The sequence below is a fragment of the Ruditapes philippinarum genome, unplaced genomic scaffold (genome assembly GCF_026571515.1).
Source record: "Ruditapes philippinarum isolate M1 unplaced genomic scaffold, ASM2657151v2 ctg1997_1_1_1_1, whole genome shotgun sequence".
Taxonomy (NCBI): Eukaryota; Metazoa; Mollusca; class Bivalvia; order Venerida; family Veneridae; genus Ruditapes; species Ruditapes philippinarum.
The window spans coordinates 142,269-170,000 of record NW_026851791.1 but is presented as its reverse complement, the minus strand read 5'-3'; the positions used below and the strand labels follow the sequence as shown (position 1 = coordinate 170,000).

At 33.4% G+C, this 27,732-nt stretch overlaps 1 protein-coding gene across 1 annotated transcript in view; it reads right to left on the bottom strand.

The window, feature by feature from the left end:
• LOC132739686 (uncharacterized) overlaps positions 1 to 27,732 on the bottom strand; it is a 120,588-nt gene that overhangs the window by 45,052 nt on the left and 47,804 nt on the right. The window contains exon 4 of the mRNA XM_060727450.1: positions 9,846 to 9,911. Coding sequence (XP_060583433.1) covers positions 9,846 to 9,911 — 66 coding nt within the window. The remainder of the gene's footprint in view (positions 1 to 9,845; positions 9,912 to 27,732) is intronic.

Below are 27,732 nucleotides of genomic sequence, written 5' to 3'. Positions count from 1 at the left end.
GAAGTTTGACTTTTGAAAGCCTGACAAGGTTTTTTGTATTTTTAGGTAATGGCCATCTAGTGCAGCAAAAGGTAAATGTGCCAGAGATATGTACAACAAGGGTTGGTACTGATAACTCATCAAATCTCACTTGTGAAAGTCGGACAAGGACAAGGATTTTCTATTTTTAGCTCTAATGGGCATTTGTGCAGCCAAGCTGAACATTCTGGCAATATGCACAACTAGGGTTGGCAATTATCACTCCTGTAAAGTTTTAGCAAATTCCCCCTAGCAGTTAGACCTGCAAAAGCTGGAAGGACGGACATTCTAACAAGACAATACTTATATGGCTACTCCATTTTTCTCTTGTTTGTTCTTTATAGCCACATAAAGGAAAAGAGCCACATAAAAGCCTTATGGAATGAATGACGTCAAAGAGAAAGTACAGTTCTTCTAGCCATATAAGTATCCAAAGGTAAGTTGGGACAGACCTACAGCAAGGCAAACAAAATTTCGGTAGACATAAATATTTGTTATACTTTAATTGTGTTGAATTATGTTTTTTGTGGGGTTTTTTAAGGGCCAATGTTGACAAAGGTATGGGGGCAAAACATACCTTTTGGGGATGGTAGAAATTTGATTTGGAAACCAATTTTCTTCCAAAATTCAAATATGACATGTCCATTACATATTACAACTACTGGTTGAATAAGTTTGATCATGAGCATTGAGCTTAAAGTATACGTGTATAATGATGCCCGGCTCATATATTGTCACACATTTAAAACCGGTGTGAATTGCGATAACTGTACCATATGGAAAATATGAATATGACTCATAAGAAACTTTTAAGGATCAATATAACACTTTAACAGTTTGGCACCAAGCCCAAAATATGCTACTGAATATACATACATCATTTTTTGTTCTTTAAAAGGTCATTATGACCCAGTCTTATTTTTCCATATATACATTTCCATACAATAAATTGTCAGCAGATGGTAGCCTATAACATCTAAGACAGAATGACAAATACAAAATAAGAATTTCTACATGGTATATTAAATCAGTTCAATGAAAACAAATGCTTTTCTTTAGCTTTCGACGTTTTAGTCTTCTTCAGAAAAAATTTGAAGTAAAATAAGATAACAAATGTCATTTATTTTTATATATTTTTTTTATATGGTATATTAATATAATTATTAAAATAAGAAAGTTTTCTATTGAGTGTAATGTTTATATATAAAGTATGATTGTGTAATCACTCGGAAGGATCCCTGCGTGTGTTCTTAATAACTTTATGTAATATAACTGATCAAGAGCACAGATTCTCGGAATGTCACGACTATATATAGCTATGACATTTTCTAAAACTGCGCTATTACTGTCCTCAATCTGTTACATTCTTGCATCAGACAGGGGCATTGCATAATGTTTACTATAAATATAACATATAAAGTAGCATAATTTTAAATGGTCAGAAAAACTCATAAGCTGCCATCAGAATTATATTTAGCCCCACTGATATTCAAGCTGTCTGCAGTTCTATACAGGTTGTATTATAACATGTCATTACCACTGAAATAATGATACATATGTTGAAATTATTTGAGAAATACATCATATTCAGTCCTATAAATTATATGAGAAATAATATGAGAATTTTAAGCCTATATTATGACAGAATGAGATAAAACTTTCGAAAATAACCACGTGGAGGGTATATATGCCAAAAACACTATTAGAGATTTGAAATTTATTTTACCACTAAGTTGCTTTTTATTCTTGCTTTATATATAGATATAACCTCTTATATGAGGGTATATAACCTCTTGAATGATGGCAACAGTGAAAATAACTGCTAAAGACGACATTATTAATCAAAAGGATCACTGCATGCTGAATAATTCTACAAACAAACACTGCATTTTTTCTCAGAAATGTTCAAAATAGTCTGTGATGTTCATGCATAAATGCATAATAGAGTGCTAGAGGTATTGATTTGTGGTGCTGCTAGGGAACTGTTCTCAACAATCTGTCAATATCCTCAGTCTGATTGCCATACTGATCCACTGCCCTACATACACTCTCAGGATTTCACATCAGACATTTTCTCAATAGAAGCTACCAGACAGAAATAGATCTCATTCAGGAAGAAAACGGAATGAGACCAAATGCTGTGTAACTCAGCTTATTATCTAGCTGAAACCAGTCTGAATGCATGATTTACAGAAATATTAAGCTGAAAGTTAAAGTTAGTTTTTCTCTTTTAACTAACATTACAAAGTTATATGCAAATTCTTAGTACACATCAGAGACTGGAAATTCTATGTAAGTCTCAAAGCTTTTGTCCACCATGGCATTGTCAGATGGGAGGGCTATTGTTGTGGAGAGATTTATTCTAAGAGGACTTCAATGTCCGTCTGCTGAATATCATAAATGACTTTTGAATCATTTGCATCTCACTGACACATGTAGGAATCTTACAAAGAAAAATAAATTATTTGTGTAAATACATTCATTCATCATTCCACCACTGGTGCCTGCTATAATAAGCCAAAATGTCTTAGGTATCTAGTATTATACTGTCACTTATAAACTGAAAAATCTTCACTAAGTATATGTTTGAAATATTTATGTCAATTTATAATATGAAAAAGGCAAAGCCTCAAGTGAGCTTGATCTACTTTTACTGTAATATAATATAAAAAAATAGTCATTTTTATTTTACATTTTCCGTTTTTAAAATTGTCATTCAGTATTTTATACATTGCTTTCGTTTATTCTGGTTCCCTGACCTATTATGGTTCCCATATAAGTATGAAGGACACCAGTCTACGCTTCTGTTTTCAATCAGAATACCTCGGCTTTTATCGCTATGTTGTATTTCGAAAAGTTGCAATGTGTCAATTAGGTATTTCGGACGAAAGTTTTCAAAACCATCACTATCTAGCAGGTACTCGTGTTACCATAAAGTTCACTTTGCAAGCAGGCCCTTCAGGCCAGCTCTTTGAGCTTGCTATAAGATATCTGTATGAGTATGAGGTATCTATGTTGTTTCTGGGTGAAAGAGATATCATAGTAAATGTGTTAGAGATATTTGTGTAAATGTGCCCGAGGTAAATGAGTGACTGTGACAGAGATATCTGAGATAAATGAGGTAACAAAACTGAAATGTTATTGTGTCATAGATATATGTGTAAATGTATCTGAGATAAATGAGTTAACAAAAGAGAGATATCAGAGTGACTGTGACAGAGATATCTGTGTTAATTTGTCTGAGATAAATGAGTTAACAAAACTGAGATATTTGAGCGAATGTGACAGAGACATCTGTGTAAATGTATCTGAGATAAATGAGTTAACAAAACTGAGATATCAGAGTGACTGTGACAGAGATATCTGTGTAAATGTATCTGAGATAAATGAGTTAACAAAACTGAGATATCAGAGTGACTGTGACAGAGATATCTGTGTAAATGTATCTGAGATAAATGAGTTAACAAAACTGAGATATCAGAGTGACTGTGACAGAGATATCTGTGTAAATGTATCTGAGATAAATGAGTTAACAAAACTGAGATATCAGAGCGAATGTGACAGAGACATCTGTGTAAATGTATCTGAGATATGTGTTAATGAAACTCAGTTATCTATGTTAATGAGTTGTAGATATCTGTGTATATATGTCTGAGATAAATGAGTTAAAAAAACATAAATATCTGAGTGACTGTGACAGAGATATCTGTGTAAATGTATCTGCGATAAAATAGTTAACGAAACCAAGATATCAGAGTGACTGTGACAGAGACATCTGTGTAAGTGTATCTGAGATAAATGAGTTAACATAACTGAGATATCAGAGTTATTGTGACAGAGATATCTGTGTAAATGTATCTGAGATAAATGCGTTAATAAAACAAGATATCAGACTGACTGTGACGGAGATATCTGTGTAAATGTATCTTAGACTAGAACTCCGCGAGTCGGATGTGTCGCCTTGTGAACAATGTAGTTTAGGGGAAATGGCCAGGACAAAAATGAAATATGAACAATAACAAAGGGCAATAACTAAAAAAATAATAAGTGCAGAGCAGCAGTTTCTGTACACTGCACTTCTTATCAATAAGATCTATCATTCTATGATGTTTCAAGTCCATAGCTTTCATACTTGAGGAGAAATAACCAGGACAAAAATAAAGTAAGAAAAGCAACAAAGGGCAATAACTCAAAAAATAAGAAATGCAGAGTACCAGTTCTTGTGCACTGCACTTCTTCTTAATGAGACCTATCATCCTATGAAGTTTCAAGTCCATGGCTTTTATACATTAGGAGAAATGGCCCGGACAAAAATAAAGTATGAAAATTAACAAAGGGCAATAACTCAAAAATTAGGAAGTGCAGAGTACTGGTTCTTGTGCACTGCATTTTCTTCTTAATGAGATCTATCATCCTATGAAGTTTCAAGTCCATAGCTTTTTTAGTTGAAGAGAAATGGCTCGGACAAAATAAAGTATGAAAATTAACAAAGGGCAATAACTCAAAAAATAAGAACTGCAGAGTACCGGTCCTTGTGCAATGCACTTCGGGTTATTGAAAAAAGCATGCATACCAAGTTTGAAGTCAATCAGAATTATAGTGACTGAGTTATGCTCCGGACAAGCTTTAGCGGACGCCGACGCCGACACAGACGCCGCCGCCGCCGCCGACACCGCCGACAAAAGTAACCCCTATATGTCACCTTTTCAAGGCGACACAATAAATGAGTTAATGAAACCAAGATATCAGAGTGACTTTGACAGAGACATCTGTGTAAGTGTATCTGAGATAAATGAGTTAACGAAACCAAGACATCAGAGTGACTGTGACAGAGACATCTGTGTAAATGTATCTGAGATAAATGAGTTAACATAACTGAGATATATCAGAGTTATTGTGACAGAGATATCTGTGTAAATGTATGTGAGATAAATGAGTTAATGAAACAAGATATCAGAGTGAATAAAATTTTCATGAGGTGGAAAGACCCCCATTTAGCATCCATTTGGATAGACAGACAATATTTGGAGGTAGGTGTCTCTATGAAAATATTTGAAAGCATAAGGCATTAGTCCATAATACTATAATTTAGCCAGGTAAAGGTGTAAGCTATGGTAATCATAAAAGAACCAATTGAAAGTGTCTGTTCAATCTAAATAATGGCATGTCTCACTGTAGTAACCACCCAGCATCATGTATTTTATAGGGCGTTGTTATGTGATGTAGCAGTCTAGTTTTCAGGATGATTCATTGATGAGCAACCTTGGTCTGAGTAATACCAAACATACTGGTGCCAATATTGTGCAATACTTCATATCATATGACTAACACATGAAATCCTTCTCTACTTTTTTGTCTTTGGATGATATTCAAAACTTATATCCATGGCAAAGAGACAAGCCGATACAATTGTGTTAACCAAATATATGGTGCTGTATTTACACAGTTGATAAAAGTGCTACAACAAAATCGAAAATTTTTCTCAAAATTCGAAAACAATATAATCATCCTTTGCTTTTGCACATAGTTACCTAATCCATCAGTAACATAACTAATGATGCCAGAAGAAAATTTTAATACTTTTGTTGCTACGGTAAGAAGAAAGAAATTAATTCATTCTTGCAAATATCTTAATGTATAGAAAACTATGTGCCAGGCAGAATAAACTGAAAACATTAATCATTAAGCCAAGTTAAAGTTTGCAGATTTTCTGGTTGCCTACTTGCTCAAAAAGTTGCCAGTTCACAACAAATCAAATATTAAAATGATTTGCCCTATAAACAATTTACTTTTCTGGAATTTAAATCCCTAAAAGTAACAAAGTTTCAATTCAAAATTAATCATGTCATGTCATAGCAAGGCAAAAGTTAATATATAAGTCCGCAAATTTCCTTCTTGACCTACTGTTCAGGAAGTTGTAACCTTGTAAAGTACATTCCACAATATATATTATAATAGTCAAGCAAAAGTCAAGAAGGTTTTAATTGTTAAATTATCAATAACTCCCATCAAGTTTTAACAAGCTGCCCTAAAGTGATTACTACAGATATAAAAAGTTGTACTTTTAGAGACCTAGGAAATGGAGTTAATTTTAGCCTTTGATTATCTTTTAGTCTATAAGAATGCTTGCAATTAAATAGTCAACATTATAAAATTTTGTCAGCCTTCATAGATGGTACCAGGGCCTGTTTCTATCATTGCCATAACATTTTCAGAGAGTTTATTATCATTCACAAGAAAAAACATGCACATGTTTGACAGTATTCTTATTTACAGAGATCAATGATATAATATTATCATTGTTTTCAAGATTCAAAGCTAATTAATTGAAGGGTAAACTTTAGTGATTTCAATGTAATTTTGGTTTCACAAAGACAATTGATGTACAAGTCACTGACATAGTTTCACCTCTACAATTATCAATATACACACTATTGTACATATACTTAACATCAACATGTGACTTGTCTGTCTGTCTGTCTGTCTGTCTGTCTGTCTGTGCTGAATTACTTAAATTATCACAGTGTTCAAATATTACTATCACAATATTCAGCCAACATCACCTGTAGGTCATGGATAAACTTTTGAAGGACTCTTGATAAATGATGTAGAACACTGATAGCTAGCTAGACTTATCTGAAAGTAGTACCTGCATATATACATGTATATATAATTATAAATAAATATAAATAAAATAACACCACTTAATTATTTATATATGATGAATGATGCAACTGCAGCTAAGTTAGCAACAATTCTAAGCTACACCATCATGAAAATTTACATTATTTATAAATCAAGGAGAAAAAAATAAATATTTAAACCTGTAACTTACAGGTACAAATTTACAGGTACAAATATGATTTCTTTTCAAGAAAAATATAATGATTTGTATGACTTGTGTTTAGGTTGGGAATTACAAAAAAAAATGAAATTTATTTCAATATATTTGCTTTTAAAGACATGTACTCAGTTAGGGATTGGCCCACCAGTTCCCTAGTGTCTTGTGTTTTTTCTAATATCTGGTAACAACACCATATTGTAAACAAACAGTAAAGACTCATAGTGTATATTCACAAATATATGAAGAATTTTTTTTTCTCTGGTTATATGATTTTACAATTTTATACAATAATCTATAAAAATGTCTTATTTAGATGATTCAAAAACAATTAAAATAAGTAAGTCAAATTTCTTTCGGTTTAATGACAACATCAATCTCTGTTATCGCCAGATCTCTTTATACATGTAATCAATATAACCTGTTTCATATTCTCTCCTAATAAAGGTCAAACTGTATAAAATCTATACAACAAGACTTGTCTTTGAAAACAGGACAATTTATGACCCAGTAATAGAACTGATAACTTTTCATTTACATTAAAGGCATGGTTACTAAACATTAACAAAAACACCTTCTTAAATTCTCAGTATGCCCAATTATTCAAACAAGAGGGCCATGATGGCCCTAGATCGCTCACCTGAATTATCAAACTCATCCAAACAATTACCTAGACAAGCATTCTGACCAAGTCTCATGACAGGTGAGTCAAAAATGTGACCACTACAGTGTTAACAAGGATTATCCATATTTGAGCAGTGCGACCTAGTTTTTTACCCATGTGACACATATTCAAACTTGACCTAGAAATCATCAAAACAAACTTTCAGACCAATTTCCAGGATACTTGGATCAAAACAGTAGCAACTAGAGTGTCAACAAGATTTTTCTATTTTTAGCTCTGGTGACCTAGTTTCACATGCGATTTCGAACTAATCCAAGCAATTACCTAGACAAGCATCCTGACCAAGTTTGATGATAATCGAGTCGAAAATGTGACCACTAGAATGTTAACAAGGTTTTTCCATATTTGGGCGGTGTGACCTAGTTTTTCATCCAAGATGACCCATGTTTGATCTTGACTTAGAAATCATCAAAAAAAACTTTCAGACCAATTAACAGAATATTTGGATCACAACAGTAGCCACTAGAGTGTTAACAAGATTTTTCTATTTTTAGCTCATGTGACCTAGTTTTTCATCCGAGATGTCCCATGTTCGATTTATTCCAAGCAATGACCTATTCAAGTTTCCTGACCAAGTTTGATGACAATTGAGTCAAAATTGTGACCACTAGAGTGTTAACAAGGTTTTTCTATTTTTTAGCTCCTGTGACCTAGTTTTTCATCCGAGATGACCCATGTTCGAACTCATCCGAGCTATCACCTAGACAAGCATCTTGATCAAGTTTGATGATGATTGATGCAAAAATGTGACCGCTAAAGTGTTAATAGGTTTTTCTATTTATAGCTCCGGTGACCTAGTTTTTCATCCGAGATGACCCATATTCGAACTCATCTGAGCTATTATCTAAACAAGCATCCTGACAAAGTTTGATGATGATTGGGTCAAAAATGTGACCACTAGAGTGTTCACAAGGTTTTTCTATTTTTAGCTCCTGTGACCTAGTTTTTCATCAGAGATGACCCATGTTCGAACTCATCCAAGCAATTGACTAGACAAGCATTCTGACCAAGTTTGATGATGATTGGTTCAAAAATGTGACCACTAGAGTGTTCACAAGGTTTTTCTATTTATAGCTCCTGTGACCTACTTTTTCATCCGAGATGACCCATGTTCGAACTCATCCGAGCTATCACCTAGACAAACATCCTGACCAAGTTTGATGATGATTGGGTCAAAAATGTGACCTCTAGAGTGTTCACAAGGTTTTTCTATTTTTAGCTCTTGTGACCTAGTTTTTCATCCGAGATGACCCATGTTCGAACTCATCCGAGCTTTCAACTAGATAAGCATCCTGACCAAGTTTGATGATGATTGAGGCAAAAATGCGACCGCTAGAGTGTTCACAAGCAATTGTGGACGGCCGGACGGACGACGGACGACGGACATTCACCGATCCTAAAAGCTCACCCTGAGCAAGCTCAGGTGAGCTAAAAAGCATCCATGAATAAAAGGCGTAGATATGACCATAACAACTAAAGATACTATTTTGAAATCTAATATAACCTTCACCTTTCTAGCTGTCCTAGCATTTTCGCTTCATTTAACTTCTTAATGTCCCACAAAATTAATTATACCTAGTAATTTTAAATTGCTATCCAGGAATGACAGAATTTGTAACTAGTAACACTTGATCATCAATTCAATTTGGACATTAAAGTGTGACCTTCACCTTTGGGCTGCTGAAGTTCTTGGTCGTTACATGTCATCCCAAAAAGATGCATATTTATAGATTTTAATTTCAAAATCCATCCATGAGTAACAAATTAATGCGCAAAACACAACAATACATTCAGAATCATCACTTTTAACTGTAAAAGCTCGACCTTGACCTCTGAGCTGGAGACTTGTTAACACTGTGCCTTAAAGTGTATATAATTATCTACTGTCAGAACTGCAGATTGTTGACCTAGCAGGCACATCAATGCTGTTTAATGAAGAATTTTCTTTTAACAGTGACCTTAACCTTTGAGCTACAAGCTTTGGTTTTGTGTAAGACACATCAGCTCTATGTGCCAAATATTTAGGCATAATTATTTTATTATCAATCCATGAATGATGGGCGGAACAACCAACTAACCATCAACCGACAAGCTCACTCCTATATACATCCTCCACTCAAGACTTTTGTTTTGACATTATTTTTATTCATATATGCATAATGGGAGGAGTCATGCTGTATATGAATAAAGGGAGGAGTCATGTTCATCTGTTTCACACCAAATGAAAACTTTCCACTAAAAGAACCATGGTAACTTTCAGTATCACTTAACAAAAAATTAATATAAACTTAAATTACTTACAGTTGAAGCAGACAACTGGTCTAACAAAGTAGCAGTCAATCAATCTGTGAGGTACACCAGGAGGACCTGAAATATACAACAATTTATTGAAACATATTTTTATATCCAATTCTATTTAAATTAAAAGATACACAAATATCTAAAAAAATCTGAATTATTTCCGATTTCCAGGAAAAGCCCTGTCTTACGATCTTTTTAGACCATAACAGAAAGATGCAAATGCATCAGAAAAATTCCGACCATGGCTGGGATTTAAACTTGTAACTACTGGCTTACAAAGAAAATATTAAAGCTCTCTTTCACTGACCCAAAGAATCAATTCCCTGCAGGTTAGACTTAAGGAAATGTCGGTAAGTGTTTTTTCAAAAATAACAATATTTATTTCACAAATTTTCCTAAAAAAATAGTTGCAGCAATAGTTTTTGATTTGATTAGTCACAGACAAGACACTAAATAATACCGGAAGCAAAATAAGGTCAATATATTATTTTTCATAAATGTAACTAGCCAATATATTATTAGTCATAAGTGTAACTAGCCAATAAATTATTATTCATAAGTCTAACTAGCCATTAAATCACTATTCATAAATATAACTAGCTAATATATTATTATTCATAAGTGTAACTAGCCAATAAATCATTATTCATAAGTGTAACTAGCCAATAAACTATTATTCATAAGTGTGACTAGCCAATGAATTATTATTCATAAGTGTAACTAGCCAATAAATTATTATTCATAAGTGTAGCTAGCCAATAAATCATTATTCATAAGTGTAACTAGCCAATAAAGTATTATTCATAAGTGTAACTTAGCCAATAAATTATTATTCATAAGTGTGACTAGCCAATAAATTATTATTCATAAGTGTAACTAGCCAATATATTATTATTCATAAGTGTTACTAGCCAATAAATTATTATTCAGAAGTATAACTATCCAAAAAATCATTATTCATAAGTACTAGCCAATAAATTATTATTCACAAATAAATTATCATTCATAAGTACTAGCCAATAAATTAATATTAGTCAGCAAAACTAAAATAGTTCAATATTTCACATAAAAATTAAGCACCCTTTAAAGAATGTCAGAGGAGCTTTGACCTAAAAAAGTTAACATTTATTACAAATATGATCCAAAAAACTCCAATTTTAGAAAGTATTGCAATGAACATGATTGATTTAACAATCTTATCATGCATTGACAAAAAAAACAAAAAACAGCCAAAGAATTGTTAATACTGGCCAAAATATGGAAAAGAAATTGCATATAGATAATATGTCAATAAAACCGACCACAGCTATACTTCGGCTTTTTTATTATGTTTTGCTAACCTCATGGCAAGGTTACACCCTCAACCCCCCTCTGCCAAGGTTTCATTGTGTACAACAAAAGGCAATTGAGGTATTATCACACTGGATATTGTTGCTATTGTTAAAGGTTGCCTTAATGGGGACATCGCTCCAAGATGTAAAAATTCAGTCAATAGGACATTCATAGCCCCAAATTGTGTCACTGAAAGTAATTTGCTGTAATATTATCAAACGACAAGAAGCAATCTACCAAAATTGAGGTCATTAGTACTATAAGATAAGAGGACAGGTGTTGATGACCCCACTGTGGTAAAACCTGATTTATCTGAATTAGATAATAACCCCTTTTGGCTGCTGGTTATAAAGAAAGTAGGTTAATTATATAGGTGTATTATAGTACAAGCCCTTTAATTATAGATGACAAAAATGGGTTTATACTATGGTATGTATATTATTTTTTTTAGAGGAGCCTGTGTTGTCACATATAATATAGACTTGTAATCATATAGCCTAAAATAATTTTGACATGAAAAAGTATCAGTGAAACCAACAAAGGTGTTTGACACTTGGAGGACCTACAGAAAAACTAAAACAAAAAGAAGTGTCAAACTTCACTATCTTTACTGCAGAAATATATTTAAACTAGAAATGTGTCATCATGCCACGGATGCCCCCGCATGCAGCCAAAATTTCAGATGGTGCATTAATTTAAATTATTTTTTTTTATTTTAAGTTCAAAGCCCTTAAAACTTTTCAATGTTAACACAAACCATTTTCATACAATGTTCAAGGCACTGAAATTATTCAGTCTTAACCTTTTAGAAATAGCATATTGCATATTTGTAGCCAAAATAATGGCTAAAAGTATGAGTGCTGAAACTGAAAGTTTAAAATTTTTCCAACATTCAGGAAAGATAAGTTTGTCTAAAATCATTGAACCACGACCAAATTCAAACTTAAACTGCTTATTCCTAAGATGTATCTATATTATTTTCAAAGTGAAAGGGACATAACTCTGCCAAAAAAATCATCAAACCATGACCAAATTCCAACTTGACCTGCCCATTCCTTTGACATATCCATATGTCAAATTTAAGTTGAATATGTAACACTGTTGGGTAGATAATGAACAGAAACTGTAAATTTCATATTATTTTCAAAGTAAAAGGGGCATTACTTTGCCAAAAATCATTGAACCATGACCAAATTTGAACTTGGCCAGGGCATTCTAAAAACATATCCATATGTCAAGTTTGAGTGGAATGTGTTGTACCTTTGGGGAAATAATGAACGGAAACTGAAAATTTCATATTATTTTCAAAGTAAAAGGGGCATAACTCTGCCAAAAATCATCGAACCATGACCAAATTCGAACTTGACCTGTATTTTCTCATGACAAATCCATATATCAAGTTTCAGTTGAATGTGTTGTACCGTTGGGGAGATAATGAACGGAAACTGAAAATTTCATATTATTTTCAAAGTAAAAGGGGCATAACTCTGCCAAAAATCATCGAACCATGACCAAATTCAAACTTGACCTGTATTTTCTCATGACATATCCATATATCAAGTTTCAGTTGTATGTGTTGTACTGTTGGGGAGATAATGAACGGAAACTGAAAATTTTATATTATTTTCAAAGTAAAAGGGGCATAACTCTGCCAAAAATCATCGAACCATGACCAAATTCGAACTTGGCCTGTATTTTCTCATGACATATCCATATGTCAAGTTTGAGTTGAATGTGTTGTACCTTTTGGGAGATAATGAACGGAAACTGAAATTTCATATTATTTTCAAAGTAAAAGGGGCATAACTCTGCCAAAAATCATCGAACCATGACCAAATTCGAACTTGACCTGTATTTTCTCATGACATATCCATATGTCAAATTTGAGTTGAATGTGTTCAACCGTTCTTAAGATAATGAACAGAAACTGAAGATGACGGAATGACAGAAGGACGGAAGGATGGAATGACGGAACAGGGTAACACTATATGCCCCGGCCATTACATGGCGGGGGCATAAAAATCAAATAGGTTTTAAATAAATACACAAAATATATCACTGACACAGTAGGTAAAACAAGCATTATTTGATTTTTTTATTTTTATGGGTTTTACGTGGCACCATTACAGTATCGGTTATACGGCATTGGTGGATGAAAGCCTCAGGTGCACCTTTGTGAATTTTTTCAGGCAAAAATAAAATCTGATTAGAACTATCAACATTCTAAGCTGGATTATAAGCTTTCTCACATAAAAGAATCCAAATACGCTGGTGTGGCTCGAACCTACAGCAAAGAAAGGTAAGGGGTTTGAAGTTAACGACCTTAACCACTATAATTTTGATTCAAACTGAATTGACTAAAATTTCATATCCACTCTGACATACAGACATTAAAATTTTCATTCTGCTTTCAAAACGACTCGTATTTTTTACCTAAAAAAACTTATGAACTCTCCAAGATAAATTAAAGTCTCACATGTAAAATTTTTTTAATTTATAATTAAGTGCATGTAAGTGCCGGGGCAATGCAATAAATTTAAGTCACAAGTAAGTCACAATAACTGTAAAGTATAATCACCTATATTCCACTTAACATGCAAAGCATACATTTATCATGCCGTAGACGTGTCATAAGCCAAAAGTCCTCATTTACCAACAGGGAGACGACCATTTTATGCAATTTTCAGTTAATGAGTTTAATTCAAGCTTTTCATACAATAAGCACTTTTGTCAAATTTTCATTATTATTACATTATTAATGTATCATTATACAAATGTTGTGTAACAAAAAGGTGATAAAGTTCATTTTGATAATTTTGCAAATAATTGGCCCCCAGCTTTGTAGACAATTTAGTAATAAAGGGTAGAAATATTAAATTGTACCATACAAGAGTGTTGAACACATAAAAAAATATTCTGAAGGGCTAATCTTAGTCATCTTGTATTAAAATTATAGTACCCACTTTTTTTGTTTCCTTTGATTCCCGTGGTCTGTAAGAATTACCTTTTACATTTTTATATGAAATTTCATCCTTCCAGTATTTACAGGTGTTGTGTCAGATTCCAAATGCCAAGCTGTGCTTGTTTATGCACTGTAAGCACTAAATTTGGTACCACTAAACTTTCGCAAAAGATGCTGAAGTAGCTTTCAACATATTTGTTTGTTTTTCTGGTTTAATACTTTTTTTGGTCATGTTACTCGGCAGTCCATCAACCTAATCGGCTTTCCTGGAAAACTAACCAGTAATTACCAATTAGTTCACAAGTGACTAAATACTAATCCCACATCATAATCTTAATCAGTGGTAATTTAAGATTCAATACCAGGATGGAGCTCAGTGGTCATGGAGAAACTACGCCTTCTTTCAGGATCAAACAAGTGACCCATAAATAACTGAATCAATGCTATATCTATATAGCAATTCTTGAATAATGTGTCCATTATATAGAATTGAATATTGCAATAAATTCATTTTTAATTTGCAGTACTCAGCTAGCTAGTTGAGGTAAAATAAAATATACTAAGGCAAAAACAACCAGTAATGTGTAACTGGCCATGTTGGGGCTTTTGATACGGGTTGCATTTATCAAATCATGCCATCCTTCCTTGTTGATCTTTGTTTTCATATTTTTGCCTAATGGAACAATGCTTTTTTTTGTCACCATTGAAATAGCCTTCACAGTAAACACTTAGAGAGAATATCAAAGGGTTCAACCTTCCATTATAATGAAATCACATACTCTTAGCTTTTTTGAACCATTTACGTCACTTAAACAATTTAGGCATGGTAATTTTTCATCACAAAAAAAAATTGAAGAGAATATACCTTTTCAAGTAGACTTAAATCTTTGTTTAACTGTCTCTGGCAGGGCATTACTTCTATCATAAAAGAAACATTATATCTTGATGACTGAAATTTTAAGTGGGTTACTATAATGCACTACACCAAGTGAACTACCGGTGTTATTGGAGAGTTAAATCTGACAAATCATCCAGAAAAAAAACATTGTCTTGCATACAATGCAGCAATAACAAAGGATTAAAGGAAGACAAACAATTGTCATTTTTTTCTAAAATAATACATGTTGTTATAATCACTAAGATAAGGTCTTAACCAAACAGCTGGTATAATTAATAAATAAACAATAATAGACAGGGATATTCCCCCTGCAGCATGCCCAAACTTGAGTTAAACCAATACCATAATGATAAAAAGAGTACCAAATGCCCTTTAGTTCAGTGGGGCATTATTAAATCAAAAGTCAATACAAAAATCAGCTGATATCAGCAAAAAAAGTACATAACAGAAATATCAATGTAAAGAGCTTTTATAAGCAAATTAACACAACTTTAATTAAAATCATATTCAATGGTATCGTTATTTGTTGAAATGATAAAGAACTTTAATTAAAGGTGTCAACTGCAAATGTGATGAAAATCTGTTTACATTATTCAATTAATTGCAATAAAATTAAAAATCAAAAAGTCTGGACAGAATCCAGGGCACTTGATGACAATCATTCCATGAAAGTTTTGCGAAAATTTCTGAGAAAAACTAATTGTAGAAAAAATTATTTATGCTCTATACAACCTGTCCAACTGCTGACATTCCCCTGACTCTTAAAACCTAAATAACAAATTATCGCAGAGGTTGGAACATTATGAAAGAATACAAATGTAGAGAAAAATTTTCACTTGACCAATTTCACTAAGTATGTCATTAACAACTTTATAATGTTGACTGTATTTTTTTTTCTCTCAAAAAGAATTGTTAATAATATATTGTTTTTCATCTGTATTCCCAATACAGATGTTTAATTGAATAGGCTTCAAAAGAAACAGTATATAAAGCATTGTGCTTCTTCAGAAATTTCTTCATTCATGAATAAAATATGTCACTGTCACCTACTTTTGCAGCATAATTGGTAGGGATATTGAATTATGAGTTAAATGATAACTATTTCTACAGTCAATGGAAATGTCATTGTTACCTTGATTCTAGGAATGATATATGATTTCACTTGACACCTTGATTCCAGGTGTGACTTTTCCTGTCATCTTAATTCTAGGAAATATTTCACTTGTTCTAGTTCTGATTTTACTTGACACCTTGTATTTGCCATCTTGAATCTAAGATGATCTCACTTAACACCTTAATTCTAAAATGATTTCCCTTATGCAACCTTGTTTCATGGAATGATTTCCTTAAAGCCACCTTGATTCATGGAATGATTGCCCTAATACCACCTTGATTCATGGAATGATTTCTGTAATGCCATCTTGATTAATACAATGATTTCCCTAATGCCACCATGATTAATCGAATGATTTCCCTAATGCCACATTGATTCATGGAATGATTTCCCTAATGCCACATTGTTTCATGGAATGATTTCCCTAGTCCATCTTGATTAATGGAATGATTTCCCAAATGTCACCTTGATTAAACAAATGATTTCCCTAATGCCATCTTGATTAATGAAATGATTTCCCTAATGCAACCATGATTAATTGAATGATTTCCTGTATGCCACCTTGATATATGGAGGGATTTCTCTAATGCCACCTTGATTAATGGAATGATTTCACTAATGCCACCTTGATTTATGGAACGATTTCCTGATTAACTGAATGATTTCCCGTATGCCACCTTGATATAAGCAGTGATTTTTCTAATGCCACCTTGATTAATAGAATTATTTCACTAATGCCACCTTGATTTATGGAATGATTTCCATTATGCCACCTTAATTCATTGAATGATTTCATAAATGTCACCTTGATTAATGGAATGATTTCATTAATGTCACCTTGATTAATGGAATGATTTCCATAATGCCACCTTGATTTATGGAATGATTTCCCTAATGTCACCTTGTTTTATGGCATGATTTCCCTAATGCCACCTTGATTCATGGAATGATTTCACTTATGCCACCTTGATTAATATAATTATTTCATTAATGTCAATTCATAGACCCATTATGTCATCTTGATTAATGGAATGATTTCCCTAATGTCACCTTGATTTATGGAATGATTTCACTAATGCAACGTTGACTCAAGGAATGATTTCATTCATGCCCTTTTGGTTCATGGAATGATAATGCCACCTTGATTTATGGAATGATTTCCCTAATGTCACCTTGATTAATGGAATGATTTCCATAATGCCACCTTGACTCATTGAATGATTTCATTCATGCCCTTTTGGTTCATGGAATGATAATGCCACCTTGATTTATGGAATGATTTCCCTAATGTCACCTTGATTAATGGAATGATTTCCATAATGCCACCTTGATTCATTGAATGATTTCATTAATATTACCTTGATTCATGGAATGATTTAGTTTATGCCACCTTGATTAATGAAATGATTTCATTAATGTCACCTTGATTCATTGAATGATTTCATTGAAGTCACCTTGATTAATGGAATGATTTCCCTAATGCCACCTTGATTTATTGATCCTAATGCCATTTTGATTAATGGAATGTTTTCATTTATATCACCTTGATTTATGGAATGATTTCACTAAAGCCTCCTTGATTTATGGAATTATTTCACTTATATCACCCTGATTCATGGAATTATTTCACGATTGTCACCTTGATTCATGGGATGATTTCACTTATTTACTAAAAATGTTGAATAGTTTGGTCCAGATTGAACGATGGACAAGTCCACTTAAGATATTTAGCATGAGAACATGGGTAAACAAAGCATACAAAAGCATCTATTTACTGTCATTCGTAAAAGGTATAAATAAACAGTGTAATGGCTGAGTTATGAGTTGTTGTGACATGAAACTCTATAAAAATATATAAATAAAATGAAATCAAATATACAACTTGTGCATTCTGCTAAGGTAAGCTGTCTTCCTCCTGTGATTGAATCTAGATTTAAAGTATCAAATTAAGGGCAAAAGTTTAATTAGGTAACCTGATCATATTTTAACAAATATGTGAACTAAAGGTCTGTTGAAATATGTATATTTGTACAGAATTACAGTCAATGTTGGGCAAAAGGTACTTGAATATAGAGCAGTCATTTGTTGAAACCACATGCTATTGTTGCTACTTTTACAAACAGAGTTCATTAAAAAATATATTATTAAATTTCTTTTTGTTCAGGGCAGGTCAGTAATAGGTTAAAAGACAACCAACTTTTTTAATTGGAATATTTTCTGTTTAATTTTGAAACTAGATACTGCTGTTTGCTGACAGACTATAAGCTGATAATTGTATAGTCACCTACAATAATTGTTGAACCAACAAAAATCTTAGAATTCATATACATTTTTAATGAATTAAGGAAATTTAATCTTGCAATATAATTATGATTTTGCTCTGACATTCTAAAAACAAGTATAAGATGTAACTTGAGGCAATTTTGTTGAACATTTTTAAGATTGAATGTCTGTTTTAATCTTTTATTATTAACGAAACATTTTTAAAAATCATCAGGTTATTCAAATCTATCTATTAAAACTCTGAGTATCTTATCATATAAACTATAAGTGAGCAACTTATGTTCGTGTCATAATTGACGAACTACATAAATAGATTCAATTCTTAGATGAATTGCATGCAAAGCTCTTTAAGCTATAAAAGTCTCAATTTTACACCATAATTATGACAAAACTAATGCTTTTAGAACTTTTATGTGGCACAGTGATCGAATCACCCTTTAGTTTTTAAGTTCATCAATCGGTCACCCAATAACTTAGCCCAATGACTGTAGAGCGGCACTGAAATAAGAGCTTTTACACTAGTAAATATTGCTTTATATGAGTCGCTTAGGACAGTAAAGTAGGCTCTCTGCCTCTTTTATCATGAAACAGAATCCCTCTCTTCTCTCTAGAGGGGGAATGGAGGAAACATTTCTAGGTTTTCTCTTGATTTTATTGTACCAGTTATTTGTTTATTGTGTTTTGTTTGGGTTACCATTAATTAAATAGTACTTTGCTGTTTGTTTTTGTTTTGTTTTTTTGCTGTTTTATTTCTCCTTTTCTGTTAGTTTTTAGTTCATTTGTGGTTTCTACTGGTTAGGTTTTAAGTGATTTATAACTGTTCATGTTTGTTTGTTTGTTTGTTTTGGGTTTTACGTCACATCGACACAGTATAGGTCATATCGCGACGTTCCAGCTTTACTGGTGGAGGAAGACCTCAGGTGCCCTTCCGTGCATTATTTCAGGCACAAACGGGCACCTGAGTAGAACCACCGACATTCCGTAAGCTAGCTGGATAGCTTCCTCACATGAAAGAATCCAAAGGCCCTGGAGGGATTCGAACCCACAGCGGTAAGGGGCAAGTAATTTGAAGTCAACGACCTTAACCACTCGGCCACGGACGCCCCTAACTGTTAATGTCATATGGTGAGATTCTAGCTTTATAGTGATGGAGGGAAAACTCATCAGGTAAGTAATGGTTTGAAGTGTATAAGCTTAGCAACATTATCCACTCTTCCATGAAGTCCTGAAGTAGTACTTATAATGTACTCAAATCGTACACTAAAGGGCTGAGAAAACAATGAATTAAAAAATGTCCCTAAATTATTTGGCAGTACTAAAAAGTAATAATGAAGTAAAATGAGGATCATAAAAGTTGCCTTGTATTGCAAGGCCTGTTATTCGAAAAATTGGTAATTTCTCCTCAATGTTCTGATATCAGCTAAAAGTTTTAACACATTTTTTGAGCAAGTGTGTGTGTGTGTCACATGACTTTTTCTGCCAAAATGTTATAATTTTCAGAAAGTTAAATCGAGTAGGTCTGACGAGAGACAAAATAAAACATGCATGATACACCTATTCTTGGTCACAGTACTGAATTTTTCTTTTTACTATTTTTGGTCAGTTGGTCACTCATACTTAATCATGGCACCCTTTGCATACTTTATCATGGCACCCTGTGCATATTCTATCATGGCACCCTGCCCATGATTTTACTTCAAGAAATCACATGCTCTGGCACACTTAATACACAATAGGTTATTCCCACTTTCATGAGGTTAAAAGACCTCCTATTTAAGTGCCCAATCTGACATACAGATAACAATGGGAAGTTCTCTATGAAAATGATAAGACTCACAAACTGGATATTACTCAATTCTTTGAACACTTTGAACACTATAATAGTACCACTTAATATATAACAAGTGTTTGGCATAGAAACTTATACATTATATACGCTTTAATAGTTAAGGAATTCTAAGCATTTTTTCCTCATCATTTCTTTGTGTGTGTGGGTGTTAGAGGAACATTACTGGAAAAAAAAATCTAATTACTACTTAAAATGCCTTCTGATGCCTTTTGACAGCTTCGTTTGATCAAAACTTCTAGTATTTGGAAGGGGATATTGACTAATCTTAAACCCTTCTTTGTAAAATGCATATGCCCAAGAACTACCAATCCATACATACTGGTAACATTATATAGTTATATGTGGTTTGAGGCCAAATAACCCACAACAATATGTGAAAAGTAAACGATAATGCTCAATAAAATCACTGTATGGAGTTTGGATGCGAGGAATTATATCACCAAATGACAAACAGTGATTTCATCAAGCAATAAAATCACTGATTTGTATATATTATTTCGATTCTAACAGGACAACAACAGATAATAAATATACCTGATATTAAGCTAAATTGCACCTGATTTGTTTCCGTACTTATTTTCAGCGCATGGCATTTTAAGTGGTTACGTCACATATCTAATGATTACATCACATGTCTAAATATAGAATGTCAACAGTGATTTTATAGCATAATAACACACACTTTTGGTCCTTCTATGTTCAATAGGGAAAAATGCGGGTCGTGTTAGAATAGCCAATTTACAATCAGGAACCATGCAATTCCAGACTTATATATACTATAAGCTGACATACAGTTACTTTTAAAAGTCATCGTTTAGTTCACAATTCAAAGCAGCAGGTCAAGTAAATTATACAAGTTGTGGCTGTAATAGGTAAGGTAAGAATGTCGCCCACATCAAATTGTCGTAACAATTTAACAATTTAATTTTATAACATGTCAGTTTCACATTCAATCTGTATCACATTAAGATCTGGACATGACACCGATTTTACTTCATGCCTTACAACTTACGTCAAAGCTGCGTCTGAAGGGACAACTTAAAATTCTTGTTGCTATGATGGCCAGTACAACAGATTAAGTGTAACTATGACGTAAAGGGGAAAAAGACATCATAAAATGGCCTGTTACAAGTGATATTTAACATCCACATCATCAAAAGTATTGGTGAAATTCACTAAAAGTACATCAATGTTGTACTTTTAATGTTGTAATCAGGTCATGGTATCCTTTCCTATATTTCTGATGATAATTCTCAATTTCATGACATTGTAATTGTGTAGCTAAATTTCTATCTAAATTAATTTAACAAGTGTTTTTTTTTATACCACTTTTATAATCTAACTGCAAACATTGTGTGAAACTTTTTTATAATCAAAGCTGTCTAAGCACATATTAAATAAGCAGTCAATTCTGAAAAAAAAAATATTGTACTTTTAAGACACTGTACTTTTAAAAACTGCACTACTTCTCTCATATTCATGGTATCAAACAGGTAAACAAATTACACTGGCCATATCACCTGATACGGACACATGTGGACAAAGAAGTTAACACACCTTTGTTGTCATTTTTTTCAACGGAAAAGAGAAAAAGTTATGAAATATATGTGCGTCTGATGATAAACAAATCAGGGTCATTATAAGTCATTATATTACCAGAATACAGGTTCAATATGTGACAAAAAGCCCTTACTCATCCTCAGTGTGATAACCTTAGTGCATCAAGTACTGAAATAGTATTCATAACCATAATAATCCATAAAGCAGTTGACATTGATATAATAGGAGTTTTACCTGTCATATTAACTACCTTAAGGTCTGGTTTTAGGCTTTACAAAACAAGTCAACATAATATTATTAACTCTTAGCCTACTGGCAGCAACCTGAGACCAAGATCAACTGGCACTTATTGATATTTTCCCTAGAAACGATGAAAGGTTTTAGTTTTTACAAATTTCCTTTAGTTCAAATTGTGTTGGAAGATATAAGCTTATTGACACACTCTTTATCTGTTCCTGGAACCAACCAGTACTAAGCAATAAGTGTTAGGTTTCTTGCTCATGGACAAAACAATTTGCCCCTGATAATGTTTGAACACATGACGCCAGCAATCCTAAGATTACTGAGTCCAACATGTCAACAACTTTGTCTTGTCGCCACTCAAAGGTTTTGCCCAGACTGAAAGATGGACAAATGCATTAAAATATTTAGCATGGTAATCAATACATGACACTAACCACGATTTACAATATGTAATTTTAAAATAAGACTAATAATTCTCATAATGACCACATCTAAAATCTAATTTATGTATTTCACTTTAATAGAAACACTGAGAGGAAACTGATCCACAAACAATGGGAAATCTTTTTGTTTTACAAATATCTTGCACATTAAGGTAATTACCATACGTATAAAGAAACAGAAATTGTTCCACATTGCACAACAGGGAATAATTTCACATACTGGTATGGTAGGACTCTTTCAATGATGCTATTTCCTGCCCAATAAAACAGGAATTTAAACATATCTCTCCATATCTCTCAAAAAAAAGAAAACAGAAGGAAGATATGTCATTGGACAACCATCTTTAGAGTTTAGAGTATTAGAAAAAAGAAAAATATTACAGAAAAAGAAGAGTGACTTTGCTGAACTGAAAAGCATGAAGTCAAACAAACTTTTTCATGGTTCAATAGTGCTCCAGGGTTGCAGGTTTGTTTCCCTGCTCCGGGCATTTAATTTAAAGGGCCCTTGGGGAGACCAAAAAACCCATGGTTCCATTTTAAGTCTTTTACCGGATGTAAAAGAGCAAGGACTGTTTAAATGGATCGGGGAACTTCTTTTATAAAAATGTCCCAAACCAAACCCAAAAAACACTTTCCAAGGTGTCCACAAGATAGTTTGCCAAGAGAAATTGTTGCCAGTTAAACCATAAAAAACCAAAATGTAGAAATAAACTCAAAAGAATAAATCCTATCTCTTAACAAGAGGGCCATGATGGCCCTAGATCGCTCACCTGAATTATCAAACTCATCCAAACAATTACCTAGACAAGCATTCTGACCAAGTCTCATGACAGGTGAGTCAAAAATGTGACCACTACAGTGTTAACAAGGATTATCCATATTTGAGCAGTGCGACCTAGTTTTTTACCCAGGTGACACATATTCAAACTTGACCTAGAAATCATCAAAACAAACTTTCAGACCAATTTCCAGGATACTTGGATCAAAAACAGTAGCAACTAGAGTGTTAACAAGATTTTTCTATTTTTAGCTCCGGTGACCTAGTTTCACATGCGATTTCGAACTAATCCAAGCAATTACCTAGACAAGCATCCTGACCAAGTTTGATGATAATCGAGTCGAAAATGTGACCACTAGAATGTTAACAAGGTTTTTCCATATTTGGGCGGTGTGACCTAGTTTTTCATCCAAGATGACCCATGTTTGATCTTGACTTAGAAATCATCAAAAAAACTTTCAGACCATTTAACAGAATATTTGGATCACAACAGTAGCCACTAGAGTGTTAACAAGATTTTTCTATTTTTAGCTCATGTGACCTAGTTTTTCATCCGAGATGTCCCATGTTCGATTTATTCCAAGCAATGACCTATTCAAGTTTCCTGACAAGTTTGATGACAATTGAGTCAAAATTGTGACCACTAGAGTGTTAACAAGGTTTTTCTATTTTTAGCTCCTGTGACCTAGTTTTTCATCCGAGATGACCCATGTTCGAACTCATCCGAGCTATCACCTAGACAAGCATCTTGATCAAGTTTGATGATGATTGATGCAAAAATGTGACCGCTAAAGTGTTAACAAGGTTTTTCTATTTATAGCTCCGGTGACCTAGTTTTTCATCCGAGATGACCCATATTCGAACTCATCTGAGCTATTATCTAAACAAGCATCCTGACAAAGTTTGATGATGATTGGGTCAAAAATGTGACCACTAGAGTGTTCACAAGGTTTTTTCTATTTTTTAGCTCCTGTGACCTAGTTTTTCATCAGAGATGACCCATGTTCGAACTCATCCAAGCAATTGACTAGACAAGCATTCTGACCAAGTTTGATGATGATTGGTTCAAAAATGTGACCACTAGAGTGTTCACAAGGTTTTTCTATTTATAGCTCCTGTGACCTACTTTTTCATCCGAGATGACCCATGTTCGAACTCATCCGAGCTATCACCTAGACAAACATCCTGACCAAGTTTGATGATGATTGGGTCAAAAATGTGACCTCTAGAGTGTTCACAAGGTTTTTTCTATTTTTTAGCTCTTGTGACCTAGTTTTTTCATCCGAGATGACCCATGTTTCGAACTCATCCGAGCTTTCAACTAGATAAGCATCCTGACCAAGTTTGATGATGATTGAGGCAAAAATGCGACCGCTAGAGTGTTCACAAGAAATTGTGGACGGCCGGACGGACGACGGACGACGGACGACGGACGACGGACGACGGACATTCACCGATCCTAAAAGCTCACCCTGAGCAAGCTCAGGTGAGCTAAAAAGCAATGATTAATTTCAAATTTAAAATTTCTTGTCAGGTTGCATTCTTGAGTGCTTGATTTAAAGACTTCTACATCTCTATTCATATATGAGAATAGAGGAAATAAAAATACCACTTAGCCTACATAAGATATATAAAATAGGGTATTAAGAATTTATTAGGGCACTGCCCAAGTTTACTACACAAAGTAAATTGTCTTTGTAATAATGAATTGTGTCATGCGGTCATAAATCATATGAATTATGAGAATTTCCTTGTGTCACTTTATTGCATATGAATATTATATATCATTACCAAGTCATTAAGAATACTGCTGAGTTAACCTGTACTAAGCTGAATGCACATGATCGTCAAGTCACGATTTCAACTTGGAACAGTCCATTTGTACTTAAAAGGGCAACAAGGGACTGTATTAAAAATAAACCTGATTTACATAAGGACAGAACAAAAATGTTCTAAGTTAACAAAGGAGCATAATTATGAGACAACTGAAAATCATTGCCACAAAGACATTTCAGAAGTTTCAGTGGTTGTGGAACTAAACTTGCATACAAAATCTATACTAGGAATTTAGTCCTGAATTTAGTTTAAATTCGTGATAGTATTATTGCTGTTATAATTCCGCATTAGAATTGTCTTTATTTTGAAAAGAATCTTGTTAAGAACTGGAAGAGCTTTAATTGAAAGAATCATTGTAAAAAAGACATTGTTAAACTCCAATGAACCAGTATAGAATAACTTTGCAGGAACTGAAAATGGTAAGATTTTGCCACAGAGCCAGGGCAGACAGGCCTTGACTTGGTTGATTGATGTTACATTTTTATCTTGATACCTTCAAAACTGAACAAGAACATTAAAGAAACTCAGCAGGTAGGTGGTGGTGGTTGTTTCCACTCCAGATCACAGCTGTAAGCTATATTGAATTGACCAGAGCGCATTGTTCAGGGGCAGGCTGTCAAGCAGTTTACCAGTACTAAATGCCTTCACTTTTGCAAGAGCAGAGGTACAGTGTCAATGAACATGGAAAGGATTTCATAATCAATCACAATGAAAGTGATTTGCACTTGCCGAGAATCGAACACAGAATCGAACACGGGTCGCCTTATTCACAGTCCAACACTCTACATAGTGTATTGAGCTAACATGACTTAATACTACTCAGCAGGTTACAGAGATAATAAATTCCCCTTGTCTGCACGTAATTAGGAGTAGAATTTAAGAAAATTTGATGCATAACGAATAGAAAAATGTTGTCTGCACATTGGATTTAGAAGCTACTCGTCCTGCAGGACAAGTGACTTTGAAAATATTTTTCGATGCCTGGGTTATTGGTTCAGGAACCTATTAATTAATCCGTTTGCACCTGTGATATATGTGAGTATAAAAGAACAAAAAAAATCTTTGATAAAAAAATTCTGAAAAAAAAAAGACTTTATAAGGGTAAGAAATACATATAATTGCACTAGTTTTGAAATTGTTTTAGTAAATGTAGATCTTTCAAGTTATATGACTTTTTCAACTTTAAAATTCTAAAAGTTTTTGCAAATTTAATACCTCACACCATGCCCATGCTTATAATATCGCAAACCAGGTAAACATGAAATAAAGCGAACTTTCAAGTGCCACTGGAGACTGTACCTTTTTTTTCAGTGAACCTCAAAAAAAATAAATACTATTGGAAAGTTATCGTAAACAAGTGAAAACCAGGTCTTTGAGTAAACTATTTGGAGCTTAAGAAGATCTTTCAAAACACTCTATTTTCTGTCAATTAGCAAATCTAAATGATCGAAACTAATTATACAAAATTGAGAAGTCTCCTTACATCAATTACTTCATGGCTTCAAGACGAACAAAACACCAGTATATATTAGTGGTGTACTACCTGAACTCACTGACAGGAGGGTAAAACTTGAGGGGTATCTCGGTGCATTTCATGCAAACGATATTTGTGCTATTTTTAGAAGATGAAGCTTAGGTAGCACACCACAGTAATGTAAGCCCCAGCTTCGAATGGCCAGGGAGGGAGGATTTCTTGGATATAGTGAATATTCTGGATTTAAATGACTGGTTGTCTTTAAAATGCATTTTCAGCATGAAATTTGTTTTTGTGACATCTAATATGATTACTGGCAAATTCAAAAACATGGCCAGAAATCACATGCTGTTGATTATATATGTCAAGGCCGCCATTTTTTGTAAACATTGCTTTTAAACAGCATGCACGGTAAAAAGAAGTCATTTGACAGGGGGGGTAACAAACTTTTAGCAGTTAGCGAAAAATCTACAAGGTTTGAGGACTTGTTTCTTTGTGATATTTTGCATGTATGAGGGAGTTGCTAAAGCAGAGACGGTGTTCCTTTAGCCTGTATATTTGCAGATATTTTTGCCAGAGGGACGAAATGTGTTGTTTTGGTCTCGGGCCACTATAGATTTTGGGCTTCAACGGAATGAATTGCAACTTTTTTGAATGCCTGCCTATTGCAGGTGGGATAATTTCTTTGTAGATTTGCAATCTTATGTCATATATGTTCTCAACAAAATGTGTTTTCTTTTTCCAGGTTGTGTAGTTTGGTATCAGAATTATTAGACGTATTGCTTGTAGGACATTGACGGCAGGAACTTGAAATTAACTGTGGAGTGCTACCTTAATGGCATCTATGATATCTCCTACAGTATCATCAGATAATATGAAGCTGATAACTTGGCGTCCAACTTTGGAAAATTGATGCTTTAAAATGTCTACTCGCTTTATTTGTATATTAGAGTTCGCTGCATTTTGGGAATGATATTTTATTTTGGGAATAAAAAAGGGTGGTCATTTTACAAATGCCCTTAATTTATTTGGACCCAAATTTTCAATTTCAAACAAATACATATAACTATATTTTTGTTTGATAAGAACAATGTTGTTTTGGTGTGGTAGAATAT